Raw genomic sequence first — 23565 nt, 5'->3', positions numbered from 1 at the left:
ACGATTTGTCCTAGAAGAAGGGCGATTAAGATGAAACAAAAGAATTCTAATTTCGAAAAATGGAGATAGCCTCCTAACTGAAACAAAAACTCCACATAGGCACACGTGGGCACACATTAGCGTGGAGTGTTTGGTCCCCACTAGTATTGAAGAGTTAGAATAGGCGTGTTTTTAAACTTTCAATGCTTTAAATGAAACACCTAGTAAACGCTTTAGAAACAAGATGGCTCGGTTCTACTAAAAGTTAAAAACAGAAACTACTAATACTGTTTACATTGGTATAGTCACACAATAGGTTAGTTAGTTAGTACTTTGTCAAACGTACTCTGCTAGTGTACACTGAGCTGTGGCTGCTGACGGATCATGTTTTGAAGTGGGCAGAAACTGAATGTGTTACTTTTTGTGATGAGTGTTCGTGTTATTTTTAAGGTAATTATACAAAATAATAATGTTATAGTACCTGCTTTTTGTCCGTTACTTAAAATATCAAATACACTGTTGGATACCCTTATGCATTTGTGCAAGTGTCGGTCGACTGCTTAGGTGGCAGTTTGGAACGTCAGAATTTTGGAATTAATCCGATTTTTAACTATATTTAGCTTTCGAAGGCTTTCTCAATTTCTTGCATTAGAAAGATTGAAGGTGTCTGCTTGATATGGCCAAGTGCCGTTGGGTTGGATCCTAAGAAATCTTGTAAATTGGCTTATATTATCTATAACGATGATACATCCAAAATGATAACTCTGTTATTGTTGTATTCATATCTATCTCGTCACTTTTTTTAATTCTGACCAAAGTTCTTAATATTTAGTCTTTTTTATGGAAGAATCAGTTTTATTTACAAGAGATTTTGTGATATACAGATAATATAGTAAGTATAGATTTGCTAGATTAACAAGAGTTGTGTGTCCACAGTTTTCATATTAGTATTGAAATTAAAAATCGTGTTGTTCCTAAGTTTAAAGAAATAACAATTTATTTCTTCTATTTTCTCTCATATTTTCAAATTCTCATCATCACAAGGTCTCTATAAAACACATAGCAATTTACATTATTTTTTAGTAGGTATTTTAAAGAAAATGAATTCTTTATGTACCTATATATTAGTGATCTCATCAAATGTCTTTGGACAAGTTAGTAATGCATCAAGATCATAAAATTATAATGACTTTTCAAGAAAATGATAGATAAAGTATTTATTTTTGCCACAGTGACACACTGTACAACATAAAAAAGAGCAGATATAAGAAAAAAGAGGGTACATAGAAAAACATACAAAAAATATGATACAGTGTGTACCAAGGTGTGTGCTGCTGCAATAAAAAGGCACACCTCAGTGAGCAATCACTCAATCACAGATTTTCAGCTGAAGCCTGCAATAAGCGAGAGTTAGTGTGATCAGACATTGGTAAATAAATACAAAGATGTATGATGTAGGGAAAATTTGTTTATTGTATGACTTATATAAGTTGTCTCGGGGATCTGGGTGAAATGGTCAACTGTGAGGACCTGGCTAGCATCCCCAACCAGGATACCATAATTATCATATGCTGACAAAAAAAGAAGGCAAAACAGAAGAGGAAAGCCAAGAAGGGATTAAGTAGACCGAACAAAGGAGCAAGCCAGATTGATGTCATACAGAGATGTCAAAACAATGGCTGAGGATAGAGAGAGATGGAAAGAACTCCAAAGGGATGTGTTAATTTCACATAAATATGTGTAACAAGGTTTTATTTGACTTGCAATGTAACTTTTGTATGTCGGTATGTCTATTCGGTGGAATCTAGTAAATCAATTATGCAGCATCTAAGCAGATGCTCATTGAGCTGAAATTTCGTACACATGTTTAGTTGGGATGACAATGCAACTGTGGCTCCAAAGTCTGTCACATTGCAGTGTATATACATCAAACAGTTTACATACAATTTTGAGTCGGTGGATGCTTAAGTATGGCTAAGAGCCATGCCCTATTGCTTAGTCGAGCTTCGTCATTTTGATGTCCGTCGATAGACATTGCAGAACAACGCAGAAATCGTATGGACTTTCGACATAAATCAACGTACGTCAGTCGTGTAAAAACTTATGGAAAATAACGGAGGTACAACATGCTGCGTCGTCGCAACTGAGCACGACCGAGCAATGGGACATGGCTCTTACGTTGGCACGCTTACTTTACCAGTCCAACTAATTGCATTGTTCATAGAATGCCAATCCAGGCGCCTCAGTGGACGGACTACCTAAACTGTCCGGTTTGCTGCCGAGAGTTCGGGCCGCCGCCCCGGAGCCCCATCAGTCTCGGCTGCGGCCACACCTTGTGTAGACACTGCCTCAAACATCTTCACAGGAAACAATGTCCGTTCGACCAAGTAAGTGTTCAAGGAAAAATAGAATCTCATTATTTTATGCAATACTAGCAGCCCGTCCCGGCTTCGCTCGAGTAAAACCACGGGTAAAACCATAATAAATCTTTCTCTGAAATCACACTATATAGATAATCAGATTTAATTCAAAATAATTGAAGTGCAGGATTCGAACCATTAACAGTAACAACATGAATTCAATGGTGTTTACCACTGGCTGTCTATCTTTAGTTGACGAAATTTTGTATGGGATTATTCGTTATTTCTTTTCACCCTCATTTAAGCTAGGGTAGTTACTCTAAAGGTAATATTTTTAAAAAACCTGAACCACGGGTTTCGTTACTTTTGTTGTATTTTCAAGGAGATCAGTAAAGATTTTTGTTATTTTTCATACAAACTTTATCCCTTTGGGGGTCGAATTTTGGAAATTCCTTTCTTATCTAAGCACTACGTGATAACCTAAAGCTACTGCCCAAATTTCGCGATTATAGCTACTATGGTTTAGGCAGAGTTGATTAGTAAAAAACACTTGTTATTTAATATATATATAGATTTTTTGATATAGGGAATTATAATTGTTAATACACCGTGTTTCTATCTAAAATGAATTATTAATGTTTCACTAATAAGACAATACTCCCTCTCTCTCATGTGTTGAGCGTTTTCCCGATTCCTTGTTCAACCAAAGAGCATTGGGTCTGTTTTCCTAATTTTTCTTCACTTCACATAGATTTAGCTATAGTAGATTATTGGCACACATATCATTCTTGAAAACATTAAGCTGGGACATTTCGATTTGTCCTTTCTACCAGGCCCTTCCTAATAAGAAAGAAAAAAAAAACAATACTTGTTCTAGATGTAACTTGTCTCAGACAACATTATTGTTGATTTTTTTGTCTCGTCTCCCAATAGACCGTGATCCAGGTTGACTTAGAAGAGCTGGTGGTGAACACTGCGCTGCTCCAGTTGGCGGGGTACCCTCCCCCCGCGCAGCCCTACCACCCCCCGAGCATCCAGGCGCTGTCGGAGGCGGAGCGACAAGCGTATGACGTCATCGTGCGCAGTATGGAACATTTGGCAGTCTACCTCAAGTTTTGTGGCAATGGTGCGTTACCCTCACAGATACATTTTTCAGTTACCTGGCCTATGTCCGCCATAATTCCAAATATATGCCTGTACTGATACTATATTTTTTTTTTTGAGGTATGTCCCCTAATTTGAATAACTAGTTTATGCCCAAGGATGGCCCGCGTGAACTTGCCACTTACTTTTACCTCCTTAAGATTATAATCTTAAATGCTATGTATGTATGCTAAATTTCAAGAAGATTGGTTGTGCAGATTAATTGCCAAGGGATATACCAACAAACTTACTTTCGTATTTCTAATATTAGTTAGGATTTGAGTTCTTAATTTCTTTGGCGTAATTATTTAAAAATACTTACGTTTTTATGCACAGTAGCGCCATCTACTTATTAAAGCGTCGTTAACTATTCGATTTTTTGACAAATTACTATGGGAATCGCGTACTTTCGAGTAAAAAGTAAAAAGTACGTGATGTGTTTACCCCAGTTATCAGGTATCTACATACCAAATTTCATAAAAATTGGACCAGCCGTTTGAGCGTGAAGAGGTAACAGACATACACACTTTCACCTTCATAATATTATTATGATTCTTACAGCGAATAACAGTACGGGTAGTCGTCTGTCTCGGCCGATGCAACGGAAGCTTGTGACGCTGTTGCAATGTGCTGTGACGGACGAGGAGGGGCGGGGGCGGGCGGCGAGGGCGGCCCGTTCTCTAGGGGAGAGGACCGTCACAGAACTAATACTGCAGCACCAGGTGAACGCCATTTTGTTTCTGAGATTTTGAAGCCGAAAAAGTTAGCCGTGAAAGTTTTATTAATAACTAAATTTTGCTCGTGAATTTCTCTGCGAAAGCGGAACAGGCCGATGATGATTTTCATACAAACTTTTACCATTATATTCCCCCTTATTGGGGCCCCCAGTTGGGGGTTGATTTAAAAAATAAGTATAATATTAGTATGAAATTTTCTATTCATGGTCGTCATCATCAAACATCTCTCTGCATCTTTTTTCATGCCAACCTTCTCTATCCTGAGATAATCTAACCTATGTAGTACTTTAGTAATATATAATTGAAGGTACAATATAATTTAATGTAAAGTTTAATATAATTTAATGTAAAGTTAGTTAAAGTTTGGAATTTCATTTCGATTTTGATCTATAATTAGCTTCCAAAGGCGCTTTCTTCATTGCTTGCATTAGAAAGATTGAAGGTTTCGGCTTCATATGTCCATGTGCCGTTGGGTTGGATCCCGATAAATCTTGTAAATTAGCTAATATTATCTACAACTAGCTGTTCGTTCCGGTTTCGCTCGTGTAAAAACATAACGGTACCGCCGCCGTTGAGACGAACTCTCGGGCGACAGAAAGAAATAAGTAGGAGTGCGTATTTTTCGCCTTTATATGTCTTTGTGTTAGACAAAACGTGTTGTCGCAGAACCCACAGCAGCTGAGCGCCAACCTGTGGGCGGCGGTGCGCGCGCGCGGCTGCCAGTTTCTGGGCCCCGCGATGCAGGAGGAGGTCCTCAAACTGGTGTTGTTAGCGCTCGAGGACGGCTCCGCCCTCTCTAGAAAGGTAGGTCTTTCTTAAAAATAGCATAGCAAAATAGGATGCGACTGCAACTGGCGGCCTTATCGCTAGTGCAACATCTTCCAGACAACCTTGAGGAAAGAAAGCGTTCAGAAAACAGAAAAGTACTGAGCAAAAAACACTAATAACATAAATAACATCAATAGGAGTTGCCTGCGTATAAAATTTTCATGTTAAGTGTCCAATTTTGGTTATATGAGAATCTAATATTTTAGGAATATGATATTTTGACTGATATTATGCGTATAAACATGATAATCAAATGTCACTTTAGTTGATAAATTTTATTTAAAACATTCTGTATTTTTTAAATTCTCATTGAAGTATAATTAAAACGCTTTTTGACTGCAACATTTGTGACGTCACACGTGCACTCGAAAAGCAAAACGCACGCAGTGAGCGTTTTGTTTTTTGTGTAGATTAAGTTTTATGTAATTAATTTTAATAAATAAAAGTATTGTCCGCAGGTTTTAGTGATGTTTGTAGTCCAAAGATTAGAGCCTCACTTCCCGCAGGCTTCCAAAACTAGTATAGGTCACGTTGTCCAGCTCTTGTACAGAGCTTCTTGTTTTAAGGTAAGAATAATATTTTATTACTTTTCGACCATAGACATAGACTTCAAATACACACGTCTTTACCATTACGGGGTAGACAGCCAAAGGGAAATTCGATTTAAAATAAAAATTCTTGATAACACCCTACTATCGACTTATAGTTGGGGATTATTTACTTGAGTTTCAAATTAAAACGAAATTGCTGAAAAAAAGTTTTTTTTTCAAAACTACCCAAAAAGGCCCCTTTTTTCGGGTTCATTATTTGTGATCCGCGTTTATTTAGAGCCATGCCCCATTGCTCCGTCGCGCTCTGACGTCCTCCTTCACGTTGACTTTCGTCGACGGACAACGCAGAAATTTTATGGAGATTGACGCATGTTAGCGTCAAAACCTATAGAAGATAACAGAGCACAACGGGGTTACAGTTACAATTTGCAACCTTGTAACCGTAACTCGCTTTTTTTATATGTATTATGCTTTTCACCTCTTAGCAGAAAGATAAATAATTTACATAAGGAACGAAGTAATCATCATCACATCGAGTATGTTATTGCTAACACTGGTGTCAGATTTTATTCGAGTCGCCTAAAGGCATCTGACATGACTTTTACGACTTCTTACCGCCATCTAGTGGCAGGTAGTCGCATACACACTTGTGAACTAATCTGTCAACCAGTGTGCAGGTTTTCTCACGATGTTTTCCTTTACCGGAAGCAAGTGATGGTGGTGCACATTAAAACAAAAAAAATCGGTGCCTTTGGGAGGTTATGAGTTAGATACCTGTAAACCTGTATATATAAATCTTGTAGGTTTCAAAACGCGAGTGCGACTCATCGCTAATGCAGTTGAAAGAGGAGTTTCGCACATACGAGTCACTGAGGCGAGAACACGACGCCCAAATAGTCCAAATAGCAACCGAAGCCGGTCTGAGAATAGCCCCCGATCAATGGAGCGCGTTGTTGTACGGTGATACGACGCACAAGAGCCACATGCAGAGTATAATAGACAAGTTGCAGACGCCACAAAGTTTCGCGCAGTCAGTTCAGGAGTTGTTCATAGCGCTGCAGAGGACTGGGGACCCAGCCCAGCTGGGGATCATGAGCAGACATTTGGATAGGCTTGCCAGCATCGACGCAAGTCCAGGTGAGTTGTTCTGTTATTTGCTGCTCTCTCTCTCTCTCTCTCTCTTGTTTTTTTTTTTTTGGAAACATACAATCGCCTTACACATAAAAATATCAAAAATATAATAATTTTAACTCAAAAGTTGTGAGCAGGTAGGTAACATTTTGCGAACATAATATCTAAAACGCGTTATAAAATATAAATTAAAAGTTAATAGTTTACTTCGAAATCCTAAAAAAAGAATTACAAAAGCAACTATTAGGTAGAAGAAAAGTGGTACTATCTATCTTTGCTAACAATCATTGTTCGTAATTTGTTTCTGTGAATATCAACAGAGTGCAAAAAAGGGTCTACTTTATAGAATGTTTTATTATAATAATTGCAGGCTCTGTACAAAATCGTATTACTAGCATAATTGGTTTTTAGTATGAATAGATGAAATAATATGTGACTTCGTGAATTGATACGCGGACACTTGAACTTAACACATATACACATTAGTCAGTTCAGTTGTTCGTAGCGCTGCAGAAGATTGGGAACTCAATTGGGCATCATGAGCTTGGGTAGGCTTGCTAACATCGGTGCAAGGCCGGGTTAGTTGTATAGTGAATATAGTGCTACAAAATCGTAAATTGAGTCATTATTGCATTGACCAATGATGTGTATTTTTTAATTTAAAGTTTTTAGTTTTTTACACCCCGCATTTCGGGTCATTTTAGTCTCGTGTTACAGCGACAATAAAAGGTGAGAGAGAGGGACAACAAGTCGGTCATACATAATAATAATAGTACGCCAAGGGATAGATCTTTCCAGTCATCTCATTTATTAGAATATAAAAGTATGAAAACGATGATAAAATATCTTTTTCAGGTCTTGGATGTTTATCTATATATGTATTTGTTATATAGTATCGTTTAGTATCCCATAACACAAGTCTCGAACTTACTTTGGGGCTAGCTCAATCTGTGTGATGTCCTAATATATTTATTTATTTATATTGTCAGTTGGCAAATAAATGTTATATGAACATATATCTGTGTATCAGACGCAAAGAGTCCCCAGTGGAAGCAGTTGGCGGACGTGATGGATTCCCTGAAGGAGGTGGTCTCCGGGCTCATACACTATCTGCAGCAACAGAGCTGCCGGGACGCCAACCACAACCAGAAGGAACGCGCGGAGCCATCTAGTTAGTATCCACTCTTGTCATGGACTATCTCAAGGACACGAGTCGTATCTGCGTGAATTCACAAGGGTGGCATTATTTGTCATTAGCTTTGCCCGCGGCTTCGTACGCGTTAATTTTCAGGGATGAGAGGTACCCTATATGGCTTTATCCATACTTCAAACTACATGTATGCAAAGTTTCAAGAAGATTGGCGGAGTAGACAGGTCGAGGTAACAAACAAACGAACTTACTTTCGCATTTATAATATTAGTTAGGAAGAAATCCTAAATGTGAAAGTAAGTTTGTTACATCTTCACGCTCTGTCTATACAACCAATCTTCATGAAATTTTGCAAAAGTTTTGAGTTTATCGCGTTCATACAGACATACGTCGGTGGGCTTTGTTTTATAACTTGTGTGGAACTGAAGGAAGTAGGACTTGTAGTAGACTGCAGTAACGTGAATTCTGTGTTGTCCTTCCAGACCAGCCGTCGCCGCAGACTGCGGCGTCGACGCCCACCCACACCAAATATAAGGTGTCGATGTGTCGCGACGCGGCCACGCGGTCCTTCTGCCCCCGAGGCAACACCTGCACCTTCGCGCATTCGGAGGAGGAACTCGAGAGGTCAGTGAAACTTCTGTTTGATCTCTCTTGTCCTCTAGGTTCTGGATTCGAATCGTCTACTAGTTTGTAGCTTTGGTGTTTTTTAATTCTGAGTATAACGTGAAATAGCGCATGTGTATGGTCTAATTTATTATTTGTGTCTTTTTATGATTTTTAAAAAAATGATTAGTTGATAATTTGATTTTGATTGATTCGTGGGAAAGTATTTGACATTACACGTCTACTATACTTCTATTTTATAATATGTAAGGATATATATCTCATGAAAATTAATTCTGATGTGCTGATGTTTCATTTCTATGGATTCTCAGTTTTAATTCATTTACTAGCGGCCCATGCTAAAGAATCACACTAAGTATTAAAAAACAATCCGTTGTGTAGTGTTAATGATCTAAGAATATGGACAAACAGCGAAAACGACTTTGTTTTATACTATGTAGTGAATTTTATGATTATTTTTTATAATTTGACGACCTCGGTGGCGCTGTGGTAAAGTGCTTACCTCTGAACCGAGAGGTCCCGGGTTCGATTCCCGGTCGGGTCATGATGGAAAATGATATTTTTCTGATTGGCCCGGGTCTTGGATGTTTATCTATATATGTATATGTTATAAAATATGGTATCGTTGAGTTAGTATCCCATAACACAAGTCGAGAACCTACTTTGGGGCTAACTCAATCTGTGTGATTTGTCCTAATATATTTATTTATTTATTGTGAAAACACAGCAACTACAACTGCCCTGCGCGTACACATAAAAAAAAACATAACCTATTAAAACTATTTTACCTGTTACAAAAAATGTCAACATTATACATGAGCAAGTCGTCCCCGCTATAATGTGTTATCTTAGTGTACACTAATTTACTAACAATTGAGATAATACATTTGTGTCATAGCGAATTTATGTCCTCAAATCAGATGATATTTAAATTAGCTACTGATTGCTACGCGATTTCTATTGCTATTAGATCGCTTTTATGTGTTTTGCAAGTCACATGACTTAATGTATATATACTTTTTGAAGCACCGTTGCCCAGTGGTTAAGATCGTATGCCTGTGATCGATAGTTCCCAGGTCCGAATCCTACTCGTGTCGCGTTAGTTTGTATACCAATCTGACTCGTGTATAGTAGTTTTCATAGACCACCACTAGAAGGAAAACATCGTTGACCTGCACATTAGTGTAACGTTTAGTTCACTAGTGTTTATGCGATTAGTAGTCGCCGACTACGTGCCACTAGATGGCGGTAGGTAGTTGTAAAAATCATGTAGGCTTGAAGCAAATTTGACAGTGTTAACAATAGCACACTCGATAAGAAAGAAGAAATTCGACTTTATAAAACGTACCACTATAGAAGCATCGTGGTACCACAAAAGAAGATCTTAATACTTACTGAATAACTTTCTAATTAATACGCTGTTTTGACTAAATTGATTGCCTATAATTTAGTTTTATTTACTTCAACCTTCCAATAGCTTTTTAAGTAAGCAATTGTTAAGTGAAAAATTTCCCCAAGAGCTTAAAAAAATATCGGGTTCGATCCCTGGTCAGCGGTGGTTTAATATATGGTACGTGGCGATCATTATGTGTGCGATTTTAGTATATTTTAGTTCTGTGAAAAGACTTGTATCAAGGATATTGTTGTTTGTCTACTACCGCTCCCTTTTATTTTTATGTGTTTATATAAACTCAGCTTCAGCCATTCATGTTGCAATATGCGAAAGTTGACTTCATGTTGATACGTTTTTTAATCGACTACAGAACGATTCTTGACGAAATTTTGGTCTGAAGGCCGCTGCATGTAATCACACCTGTATCTTCAAATATTTAAGAGAAACACACAAAGATGAGAGAGAATCTTAATTAAGTACCAATATGTAAAAAATATAACTATGTTCTTATGAAATCACCGTCTCTTGATAATGCGAATTGAACATACATTTAACAACAATTATAATTCATACCCATGGGGTAAAGTAATGTACGCACATGGCGATACCTGCTATCGAAAGATTTAATGATGAACCTGGGGCCTTATTCCCGCGCAATCGAAGTACACTTCATCAGTTTTCTCAAATGTTTTCCTGAGGTCTTTTCCCACTGTTTCTGAATATTTACCAAAAATCACCGTTCAAACAGTTTGACCGAACTCATAGATCTATAGAACTTCGTTTGTAAATTAGCTTTAAAAAATAAAGAAAATTCACAGTCTCAATATAGTTTATGCCCTTCAAACACGAACCTTAGGAATGGTGACTGGTTGCGAATATATATAAGTTGAAGTGATGATTAATAATCATCAACTCTTTACTTTTTGATTGTCTATTAATGTTAAGACCTCATGTCACAACTACGCGTATCGCCGCTAACTATTGTAACTCAGAATATTGTGTCATTACTCGACTTTGGGTGATATAATATATCACCTTAACGTCAAAAATTTACGTCTACCATTGACTTCCAAAGTGCAGGTGAAGAAGAAGCGGTGCAAGAAACGTCACCGCAGCCTTTTCTCCAAGGACGTCAATTAACAAATTTGGATCTATTATTTATATTACAATTGTGGACGTATGTAATTTTTTTTAATAATTAAATGTCAAATAATGCTAATATTAGTATGGGAAATAATATTATTATGGTTTGTTAGGATTCATGTATGTATGTATGTATGTATGTATGTATGTATGTATGTATGTATCTATGTATGTATGTATGTATGTATGTATGTATGTATGTATGTATGTGTGTATGTATGTATATATGTATGTAAGGATAAGGATTCTCACATAATCTCGTAGGGTTGTAATGTAACAAAGATACAATCTCCAGGTACAGAGCTATCCCGGCCGCGAACCAGACAAACGGCAACTACCCGTTCATGCCGCCGCTGCCGGCGACCATGCCGCTGCCGCCCGCCATGACGCAGCTGCCGCTGCCGCCCCCCACCATGTTTCCCAGATTTCCCATGCCCCCCCACCATTTGGACAACTACAATGTGCCACGTGAGTCTTATCCTCGTATCTGGTGTGTCGGTATGCTCATGCAGGAGGTACAACGGGAAGTGGCGTTTACGACGTGGTTTTGAGATAATATAATACGCGTGAATTTCATAGTAAAATCTCGGTCATTCTTTAAAAAAAATTGATGAAGTATGTTTACAAATTTTCACCTTATTATTTTGAAATTTGTATTAAGTTCCATACAATCTTTCACCCACCTTTTGAAGGGGTTGAGGGTTAATTTTCAGAAAAATCTAAAACACGTATTCATTAATTTGTTGTAAATAATCAAAATTCAAATTTTCAAGTTACTAACTTCAACGGTGTAGAACTTTCATATAAAGGTTTTCACCCTTTCATCCCTTTCGAAGTAGAATTTCCAAAAATCCTCTCTTAGTGCTCACCTACACTCCCCAGGGAAGCTGACATTTGGCATGTTTCAGCTTCCTACGCCCAGTAGTTTTGGCCGTACGTTGTCTGTCAGTCAGTCAGTCACTCAGTAACGGAACAGTTTTATATATATTGATTTGGAAGACCTCCGTAAACATTTAATGTCTTTTTACGTAAGATGACAGATTCATTTTTATTGTTAGCGTACTTCCTTGCTCGTTCTACCTGCATGGGCACATCAGCGGCTCCGACCGACAACAAATAGTACATTATATAACAAAAAAAGGAAACAAATAAATTTACGCTATAATATATAGTATCACTGATTTAGTACCAATAAGTGCTCGGCTTCTTTGATCGCATTGGCTTTGTATGAATCCACGTACAACTCTTGCTCACTAACCTACTATGATGATGGTGACTATATATCACCTATATATCATGTGGATAACTATATATATATATATTGTTATTCCGCTCAGCCATGCCGACGTTGCCGACACAGCCGCTGCCCGACATGCTGCCCAAAGAGTACCCGCCGGACACGTCTCACACTGTCGATGGCGTCATTACTCCTAGGTAAGCTATATTATATTATATACGTATTTATGTACGTGTATGATTAATATTTAATTCGGTCATGTTCATTTATTTTTTAGTCTAACACTTATTCTTTTCTTATAATTAATTCTCCAAAAGGTTGCCTGGAAGATATTGCTCACAGCGATGAGGCCGCCTTTTGCGCTTGTAATTACGTTAAGATTGTAACTGTATCTGTATTTTTATTACGTGCAAGGAAGGTTTATTGTATTGTAGCTCAATTTAATTTTTTTATATTACGGCGTCAGTATTTGTTATGCCCCGGCTTCGCTAGGATACAACTATAATAAATTATTCACCTATACCTTCCCCAGGAATCATATTATTTAAAAACCGTACAAAAATCTGTCTGGTAATTTTTGAGCACATCGCGTTCTTGCAGACAGACAGACGCGACCAGGGTAATTCTTATTAACAATGTCAGTCAACATGTAAATAAATCTAAATTACCTTACATTAATGTTATAAATCACGCATCGCGTTTCACGCAACTTCCTCACCGAATACATTACCGCCGATGCCGATGAACCTTCAAGTTGTTTACTATATAACTATTTTATGTGCCAACAAATTAAATTAAATAAAAAACAAATTGCAGCAACTACCCGACGCCCCTCATACACAACGCGCAAATTAACATTAACCAGAACGGTATAATGATACCGGTCGCAGAGCGCCCGTTCTACGGGCGATATAACAAAATGGTGGTCGACGCGAGCTTGCCAAAGCTGGGCTGGACGCAGTGCCCCGTGTACCCCGTGCAGGGCTACCAGATAGAGAATATGCCGCAGAACCTTTTCGTGCCCGTCAAACATGAACCACAGAGGAACGCTAGCCCATACTCTAACGTGCATTGTGAGTGATGTTACATTAATTTTATAATTGTAGTCTGTCTATATTATGTGGCCGTCAAAAGGGACCTTATGGCGCGCGGCACTTACGCCATTATTGCCGTTGTTTTGTATTTTAACAACGGCAATAAAGAACTAAGTGCCAGCCGCTATAAGGACCCTTTTGGTTTGGACGGCTGCATATAGTTTTATTTAGTTTTTGATATTAGGTAACTAGGGCAGCGGCGCCTCCTGGCATAAGTATCTTTTTTTTTGCTTAAAAGGTGACTCCAGTAATTTAACCTTGTATTATTTTTAATTATATATATATATATATATATATATATATATATATATATATATATATATATATATATATATATATATATATATATATATATATATATATATATATATATAGCAAAATAAAAGAGCACGCTGTTTCTTCACTGGTAACACTGGGAATTTATCAACCAATATTGATCATTCTTCGTGTGGCGATGGCAAACAAAATATAGCTCGTTAAATGCATTCGTTTTCTAGAGGTAATCTTTTTAGAAAGGCTGGCTTATTTTAAACTTCCAATGTATATTTGTTCGGGTGTACTCTTGAAATTTCAATTTTGAACTCGAATTTTAGTTTGGACGACGTCTTTACTTGGTTAAAAGTATATAGTAACTTTGGTAGGTTACTATGTACTTATATGTATACATATATGTATATATAAACTGTTATAATAATACTAGTTTATGCTGTATTCTTACGTCGTGTACCAAATGTCATTGGAATCAATCTAGAAAATTTCCCGCTCACCTCTCAGGCCTCCTTACGATTGCTCCGCATTGAAGTGGACAGTTGACGTGAACCATATTGTGATATAGTATGGTATTGTTCCAGCGGCACCTTCCGAAGACTACCTCCTGTCAGACTACCGGATAAAACCGAGTTTCCCCGCGGTGCCGCCGGAGCGCAGAGCTGACTGGCCGCCCAATAGTAACGACGTATGTTTTTCAATTAATAATTACACCTAAACCTTTCTCAGGGATCAACTCTATCTATTGGTGAAAACCTTACAAAAATTCGTCGGGTACTTTTTGAGTTTGTCGCGTTCATACTGACAGTACGCGACTGGGGACAACTTTTTTACTACTTACTACTTTTTTGATATGTAAGTATTATGCACTAAAATCGTAAAGTGAAGTATTTAAGACGTTACGTCGACGTTGTGTAAATTACGTAATTATAATAATATTTAATTGAAGGTTCCTTTGCGCAAACAAATAAACATCTTAACGAGTTCTCACGCCCTCTCATCGGAAAATACTCATACTCATCGTCGAGCCTCTGTGTGTTAATAAAAATCGTCTTAGAACTATGCCCCGTTGTTCCGTTGCGTTCGTCACGTTGACGGATCACCGGAGGACATCGTAGACATTGTATGAAGTTTGGACGTACGACAACGTTACGCACCAAAACCTATAGAAAAAGCGGCGCACAGTGGTCTTCGTCGCCGCAATGGAGCACGACGTTGCAATGTGGCATAACCCTTACGCATAGTTATTGGCATTGCAAATAGGCTTCAAAAATTATGTTCAGAAAATATTTCCGTGTTTTGTAAATTTCTTGTTTGTCTTTTTGTTAGACACAAATTTACAGTTTTCGAGTGTTTCCTTCTATCTATATAATGTAAGTCTTTTTAGTAAGGTCATGTTTGTGGTCACCGGTATGTCCCCTATAGGTTTTACTTCCTGTCAAATCATATTATGTGGTATAAACGGTCAAGTAGAAAGAAAGAGACTGTTTCAACTGTTTCAATTTCAACATCTAAGCGTTCTTTCTGAGTAAAACAGACAGACAAAAAAGTTATTTATACTATAAGGGTTCCGTTTTTAAGGTACACAAAATTTTAAGGAGTCGACTCGCAGTGCATCCGTGTATTCTTTTCAGATTTGGGATATGTTATTGCTAACACTGGTGTTAGATTTTAGTCGCCCGCTTAAATTCCTCACGGGAACAGCTATTTTCCGGGATGAATGGTACCCTATATCCTTCTCCACACTAAAAAACTACATATATCCAAAATATGAAGAAGATTGGTCGAGTACATAGAGCGTGAAGAGACAACAAACTTATTTTCGCATTTATAATATTAGTTAGGATTTCCCGAAAAAGTATGTCGTTCTCCAGGCCTTCCAACTGTTTCCACATCAAAAATTATATCAGACCATGTCTTCATCGTATCCGAAACCGGATCATAACAACTTTCAAATATAACACTCGCATATATTCTAATCCTTACACTAGTATTCCTCATTGCGGAGGGTCGCGATCGTTAAATGGAATGTAACACACAACGATTCTCAGCAATATTAATGGAGTGATTTGCCATTGCCTTCTCCATTTTATACACTAGATGATAAATTGTCAATTAAAGTTGTTTTTTCATCATCGAATGAAAGTGGTGACCGATGAAAACTATACATGAGTCAAATTGGTAAAACTCACGTGACTTATGTAGGATTCGAACCTGGGACCTTTCGGTTCATAGGAGTTTAAGAACTCCTCGTTGGACCACCACCACTAATAATTCTAAACAATCTTATTTTCAGATATTTTCAATGAGGCACACTGTACCGCATTGCTCGTCAACCTCCGAGGATGTAAGTTTTTGTATGCCATTTGTTATTGATTTGTAGGGTTTTGTACCTTGAAAGATAAAGACGGAACCCTTACAGGATTATTATACTTAGACATTTCACGATGAAAGTTATATGAAATTTTTGGATTTAGGTGAATTTCACGAGCGTTTTGAACGCCGCCGTGGACTGTCATTAGTGTTTATTAAATTGTACCACACACAGCAATCAATTAAATTATCCTATTTTATAAATAAGTAAAGTACTGGTACAATGTTAATTTTATAAATGTTTACTTTAAAAGAAATTATATATATTCTGGACGCGTTACTTGAAGAAGAAGAAAACTTGCAAGCCCTTTGCATATCGGAGACCTGGTTAACGAGCACAGGAAAAGTCTCTTAAAGCTTCTGGGAGCATCTTATTGTCGATAAGAACATGAAGGCGGCGGTGTCTGCATACTAGTGCGAAATAATATAGAGCATTTAGAGCGGCTAGATATATCAGCATTGTCAGTAGAAATGGTCTTTGAAATATGTGCTATAGAAATTCCTATACAAAATTTGATAATGTTAAATTTATATTGGCCAGATAACAATAGGGAAGTCGAAGTCTTTTATACGTCCTTAGAAAAAATTCTGAAAATAATTAATAAAAAGGACACGCTTAAAAATATTGTAATAACTGGCGATTTTAACATAGAGTATCAACATTAATGCTAATGTATAACTTTGAACAAAAAGTTACAGAGCCGACGAGAATTACAACAACTGACTACTCGGTGCTTAGATTTAGTATTTACCAATTTTAACAAACATACAAGTAAAGCAGAAGTTCTTGAGTTCTGTTTTTGTTACCACAAAGGCGTAGTGATTTTCTTTAAATATTTTTCTACAGTTAAACGATTATATAATGATATATAATTAATTTCATTTAATATAATTTCATTTTTAAATTTATTAAAATTACTAGTAATTTTAATAAATTTAAAAATGAAATATCAAAAATCAAATGGAATGAGGTTCTAAGCTCAACCCGGAACACAAATGATAATTATAATATATTTAATGAAATTGTCATTTAGTGTAATACTCTAGATGAACGTATACCTAAAAAAAAACAATAAAATAACAGAAACCTAACATAACAAAAACTTAAATTGACTCCGGAATACAATTTTGCCGTATTAAAAGATTATTAAAACATTAAGTGTCTCAAACAAATAATATATACCTCGTAGGATATACGAGGTGAATATAAAAGGTATAGCAAAATTCTAAAAATTGCTGTTAAAAGAGCAAAAAAATAAATAAAGAAACATAATTATAAATAAAGAAACCAATAAAAATAGGAAAAATCAACCTAATATAAAATTGAAACTGCCTAACAAGCAAACAATAGATGACCCAAAAACTGTATCGGAAAAGTTCAATAAGTTCTTCATAGAGATCGGAAAATCGGTCGGGAATCCACTCCAAATGGGTACATATATCAACACAGATAGAGTACCTAATACCTTCTCCTTAAGCCCGGTAGACTATAAACAAGTAAATAGTATATTAAAAAATCTCAAAAATAAAAATTCATTTGGTATAGATGAAATACCCCCGACACTAATAAAAACATGTGCCGACCAATTGACTGTCCCATACACATTGTTAATCAACCAGTCTTTTGCAGAAGGTGTTTGCTCAGATATTTTTAAGGTTTCCATAATAAGAACAATCTATAAAAAAGGTTCAACCACTGATATTAACAATTACCGACCTATATCTTTTTTGCCAACATCAGCAAAGGTATTCGAAACAGCAATGGTCAACCGCCTATACAATTTTTATGAAAATTTCAAATTACTACATAAAAATCAAAACGGATTTAGGAAAAACCATTCTACAACAGTAGCATTTTATAAATTTGCCCAAAAAATATTCGCTGAAATAGGTAGGAAAAAGGTCACGACATCGGTCTTTTACTAGATATGAGCAAAGCATATGACAAAGTTAGCCATAATATCCTACTGTCTAAATTTTACGAGTCAGGTGTCAGAGGGCCCGATTGTAGTTGGTTTAAATCGTATTTAGAGATACCGATGTCAATACGTGGAAATTAAAAACACCGACTTTGCTACAGGGAAAATAGAATACATCCAATCAGGTAGAGAAGTAGTTACCAGCTGTATCCCGCAGGGTAGTGTGCTGGGCTGCTTGTTGTTTCTAATCTATATAAACGACCTGCCTAATAACATTAAAAACGATTGTATTGTTTTTGCAGACGACGTCTCTGTCTTGCTATCTTGCTCGAATATGTTAGAACTAGAAAATAATTTGAATACAACTCTGATATTACAAAATATCTAAATAATCATAATTTGGAAGTAAATTTAAATAAAACAAAATTAATACAATTCAAACCTTCACAAGAAATCGCGTTAAAAATTACATATGAGTTTAATATTTCAAAATTAAAATTTGTTGACATAGCTACGTTACTAGGAATAGATTTGAACTCTAATATGACTTGGAAACCCCATATAAGAACATTAAAAAATAAGTTATCATCTTTTATATATGCATTAAACCATTTAAAACGTGTGACCGACTTCGCTTGCAGCATACGCGCAATCAAGATTGTCTTATGGAATAGTCCTGTGACATAAACGACAAATTTGTTTTGCAAAAAAAAATTGTCCGAATTCTTATAAATATAGACGGAATGACATCTTGCCGGCCATAATTTAAAAATCATAAAATATTAACACTCACATCTATTAACATTTTGGAAATCTCAAATTCGTACGGAAACACAGCGAATTTACTAATATGGATAACTACATTAGAAGAAACAATCGGTATTTAAATAAATTATTAATTCCACTTACTAATATGGCATTAATTGGATCTAGTCCTCATCATATGGCGATAAAAATATTTAACCACATTCCAAATGAAATAAAAAATATAAAAAAAACACACATATTTAATAACCATCTCAAGGTTTATCTTTTGGACAAATGTTATTACAGTATCCAGAGTTCTTTGAAGATCAAATCGACCGGTGATACCTTCGACTCCCCTTCATCTTAATCATTTTAACCATTTTAATTAATAATTTAATTATCTAAATCATTTAATGCATGACAAACAATTTTAAATATTTCAGTAAATGGCATCTAGCTGCCCCAATGTTTGCTGTGCCCTCGCAGGGCGTCACCTGTACATACTTATTATCTATTTAACATATTTCATTTCCACTTGTGACATTGCAATAAATGAATATGAATCATGATTCTTTATTTTAAAAAATGTCGGACACTAATGTAACGTTACACGCCGCGTTCAAACCCTCGTGAAATTCACCAATCAATGTTTTCTCAGCTGTGAAAATATCAAACTTGTATGTCGCGCGATCAAAAAATATGTCGATATTTACTTTACTTAAAACCAAATTCTACATTACACGCGCGCTTCTACTATCTATCAGTTGTGAAAATATTAAACTTGTCTTCTTCTTGTTCCTTACCAAATCCCATTTTAAATGGGGTCGGCACATAATAACTTTTCCTTCCACAACTGTCTGTTTCCTGTCATACCATATCATTGAAATTTCAAACTTGCAATCGCGATTAAAACATATGACAATTTACGTTGCATATTACATAGCGGTTTCACAAGAGGTTTGAAATCTATCGTATAGTTCCTAGAATTGAAGCCTATAGTCACGAGAAAACATCTAGTGTTATCAATGCCCAATTTCTTTTTATTGATTTATGATATTATACCAATATAGTTGCAGTAGAAACTAAAGAATAGCTTGTGAAAAAAGGTTGTACTCACATATTTATTGAATTTATTGTATGTTATCAGATGTTTAATGTCAGCGGAGATCGGTTGGCAGTGGGCGCGGACCGGCTGATCGCTATGACAGATCGCCTGTCAGTCAGCGACGTCCGCGCTGACGATGTAAGTATTATTTGATTTATTATATACTAGTTGCGCCCCGTGGCTTCGCTCCCGTGGGAATTATAGGTTAATATAGGTTATTTTCTACCCGTGTACCAAATTTCATAACAATCGGTCCAGTTGATAGTGCGTGAAGAGGTAACAAACAAACTTAATTTCGCATTTATAATATTAGTTGGGACTAACGGCCAACCACGGCTTTGCTCGGTTTAAAACATAATAAATTATGCTTAAACTTACTCATACTTAAACCTTCCCACTATAATCACACTATATTTTGATGAAAACCGCGTGAAATCCGCAGTAGTTTTTGAGTTTATCGCGAACAGACAGACAGACGAGGTACATCACTAACACTTGTGTTACACTAGCTGCATCCCGCGGTGTTACAATCATTTTTTTTAAACTTGCGTTTTTATGCAAAGTAGCGCCATCTACGTTACACGTTGATCAAATCCGACGAGAATAGTTAACTTTAGTGTGAAAAAGTGCCCCATATGTTAATCCAAGGGTTCATCTATAGCCGTTTGAGCACGATGAAGTAACAAACAAACTCGCAAACTTTCGCCTTTGTAACATTAGTGGGATTATATCGAAGATTATATGAATGACTAGATGATGTTACCGCCGGGGCATTCATGGGAATTTTGAGATAAAATATAGCCTGTAGCAATCTTGTATAATGTACCTTTCTAATGGTGAAAGAATTTTTGAAATCGATTCAGTAGTTTCGGAGATTACCCGCGACACACATACAAACTCACAAACGCTTACCTCTTTATAAGAACCTTTCTAATGGTGAAATAATTTTTGAAATCGATTCGGTAGTTTCGGAGATTACCCGCCACAAACATACAAACGCTTACCTCTTTATAATAATATAATAGTATATATTACGTTTATTGGATGTGCATGTTTTTCTTCCAGCAGGAGTTAGAGAAGGAGCTGCAAGCGTTGGAACGTCGGATCGATACGGAGTTCAAGAGCACCGACTAGTATCGGCGTGGTGACGTACGCGGGGCAAGCGTATCGGCGTCTAGCCGGTTACAACCAGTTTCAGCTGGTTCGCACTAGATACAACTGGTTCGTACGGCGAGTCTGCCTCGAAATAAGACTGGATTTATCACAATACCAAAGTTAATTTCGAGGCGTAACGCCTCAAGCAACGGGGAGCAACGCTTCCTTGGATCGCGTCCGACGACGATCTGAGCTCAACATTTGAATTTAACTCTATGATTTACTTCCATAAAAAAAAATTATTTATTGTTTGTGATTTTTGTTATTGTTATTTTATAATCTGTTTTTTTTTTTGCAAAACAGATGGATATTATGGCGTTGTAGTCAACTTCACATGTAAATCGCGCGGATGCTTTTTTTTTTAATCGAATAATTTCGCCAAAAACTCAGCTGTAGCAACACCGGCTTAGGGGCCGGAACCATTGCTCCGTCGTGTTTTACGTTTCGACCACGCAGGGCGTTGCTGCTCCATTGTGCTGTAAAACAGAACAGTCGAAACTCCATCAACGTACGTACGTCAACGCAACGGAGGATGACGAAGCAATGGGGCCGGGCCCTAACAATTATCAATTAAATCACCACTGTCTTTATAAGCGCTGGTTGTAAGTGTTGCTATTGTAGGTATGACTAATTTATGTTAATATTGACTTATACTACACAAATATGCGAAAAACCTTTTTTTTTTCTGTCGAAACATTACAATGCTGGAACTTTTGTTAATATTATGCGCGGACGCAGAAACCAACTTAATCAGACAATTGTAGATGACTTACGGTCTTCTATTAGCATCGTTATAAACATAATAATTATTTTTCTTTTTGTTTGACTTTCTTCGTGTATCAATTGGCCAAAGGTCGAATATTCTAATGTCATATATATTAATTCGTGGAAGTATATATATATTTTTTCAAGCATTCTTCATGTTTATCGGGAATTTGGAAAATATATCACTTTTATATACTAGCGGGTAATGAACAGTGAAATTGTAAATATGTAATGATAGTGTTTCACATATTTACATTCGAGAATTAGTCTGATATTGTTCGTCGAGTTGCATAGTGGTACAACTTCGTGTTGCGAGTCATTCACACAAATTTTGATACCAATTATAATTTCTACCATAGGCATTTGTGACCAATATTGGCTCATGATGTCCAACCGAAAACGCCTGCCACCAAAAGGTCATTAAACTATAGAGATTACAGCGAGTCCAGTTATCAAAATTTTTGATGCAAGACATATATTGCTATCTTCCCGAGGTATATACATAGGTGTAACGTATATTAGCCGTATAGTACCTTTCAACGTGCAAGAAGGAGAGGTTGGGATGAAAGAGATAGTAATACATACTTGTGTCAATAAGTTCCTGGGAGTACTAGGCTTCAGTCTTATTTGGTGGTTCTCAGAGCGTTTCGACAGTTGCGGCTGCGCTGTTATTACGAATTTTCTACTTATATTATTACGAATTTTCTTGAGAATCATTTCCAAAATCAGTCATACATAAAATTGACATTACAACCAGTACAGATAATTATTTTAAAGTCCGATAGTAAAACTAGTTCTTGTTTTTGTTAAAATTTGAAAAATTGTAATGACAGCGCGTTCGCAGCGGTCGAAACTATCTGAGAACCAGCCACCTATAGTTTCAAGGCCATTGTGCACAAGTCAACACCATCGGTTAAATTTAAAACACGCGACTAAGTACATCTTTTTCTAGTGGTGCAATGGCGCGGTAATAACGCAGTACCCTCTTATTCATAGAAAAGTTTAAAAGCATTTTACAATATTTGACATTGTTAAAACGTAAAAAAACCTACTTAAATTATACTTTAACTTTTTCACGAAAAACCAGTCCATTAAAATTACACGAAACGAAGTGCAACTTGACGAACTAAAATCTAAATACCATAGAGAAAATATTTTTTTATTGCAAGCCTAATAATGTCTGTAGGGAAAACGTTACTCCAGACTGCATAGGCTCGCGTAGACTCAACTGGATACTGCCCCTGTAGAATAGTCATTTAAGAAGGCCTAAAACCGACTCGTAACTGTTGGGGTCTGTTGCTAGTTTAATATATATATATATATATATATATATATATATATATATATATATATATATATATATATATATATAATAGATGTGAGAATGTAAGTAGTGAGCGACTAGCGAGTAGTGAAGTTAAAATAGAAAATCGAAACAAAATAGAAACAGATCCCAAGGCTGTTCTAGCTTGCTCGAGTCAAAAATTATATTAAATGTGTAGACATAGAAAACTATAGACATCGTGGTTTCTTTCGTTTCGCTCGTCCAAGAAAGAGATACGCGTATTACAATGGACGAGAAGAAACGAGACAGAGGGCAAAGTTTTTTGTCACTCGCGTGCCCGGTTTTGCAATACCGACCTTGCTACTTTGTATGGAGATAGGCCGGGAGGGTGTATCTCTATTAATATTGGCTACGCTAGATCCTTGTCTATAGATTTCTATATATTTTATTACGTGTTATGTGGCAATGCGGATGACGTGATCTATATACATTTTTTTTATAAATATTTATTACTTATGTTGACTGAACAATTTTCCAATTCACGTGACTAGCATTTGACCAATGATTAACTTATTTTTT

General features: G+C 36.5%; 1 protein-coding gene across 6 annotated transcripts; it reads left to right on the top strand.

The window, feature by feature from the left end:
• Positions 1–337: 337 nt before the first annotated feature.
• roq (roquin) lies at positions 338–23003 on the top strand. 6 transcript variants are annotated; one of them, XM_064437028.1, is made up of 16 exons: positions 338–429; positions 2204–2366; positions 3273–3465; positions 4044–4204; positions 4886–5023; positions 5506–5613; positions 6402–6735; positions 7760–7900; positions 8362–8503; positions 11335–11507; positions 12377–12473; positions 13093–13349; positions 14222–14325; positions 15934–15984; positions 19824–19919; positions 20850–23003. In XM_064437028.1, the coding sequence occupies exons 2-16, from the start codon at positions 2205–2207 to the stop codon at positions 20913–20915; spliced, it is 2223 nt and encodes a 740-aa protein (XP_064293098.1). In that variant the 5' UTR covers positions 338–429; position 2204; the 3' UTR covers positions 20916–23003. The 6 variants fall into 6 exon arrangements, with proteins under 6 accessions (XP_064293098.1, XP_053624478.1, XP_064293100.1 ...); XM_053768503.1 differs by having other exon boundaries at positions 20847–23003; XM_053768504.2 differs by lacking the exon at positions 338–429 and adding an exon at positions 514–871 and having other exon boundaries at positions 20847–23003.
• The last annotated feature ends 562 nt before the right edge of the window (positions 23004–23565 follow it).

Source organism: Plodia interpunctella, chromosome Z (assembly GCF_027563975.2).
Source record: "Plodia interpunctella isolate USDA-ARS_2022_Savannah chromosome Z, ilPloInte3.2, whole genome shotgun sequence".
NCBI classification, from domain to species: Eukaryota; Metazoa; Arthropoda; class Insecta; order Lepidoptera; family Pyralidae; genus Plodia; species Plodia interpunctella.
This window is presented reverse-complemented; position numbering and strand designations above follow the sequence as displayed.

Coding starts and splice junctions, on each gene's coding strand:
- roq (XM_053768503.1), top strand. CDS start 2,205: ATGCCAATCCAGGCGCCTCAGTGGACGGACTACCTAAACTGTCCGGTT. Junction 4,205..4,885: donor AACTAATACTGCAGCACCAG/GTGAACGCCATT, acceptor GTGTTGTCGCAG/AACCCACAGCAGCTGAGCGC. Junction 8,504..11,334: donor TCGGAGGAGGAACTCGAGAG/GTCAGTGAAACT, acceptor TACAATCTCCAG/GTACAGAGCTATCCCGGCCG.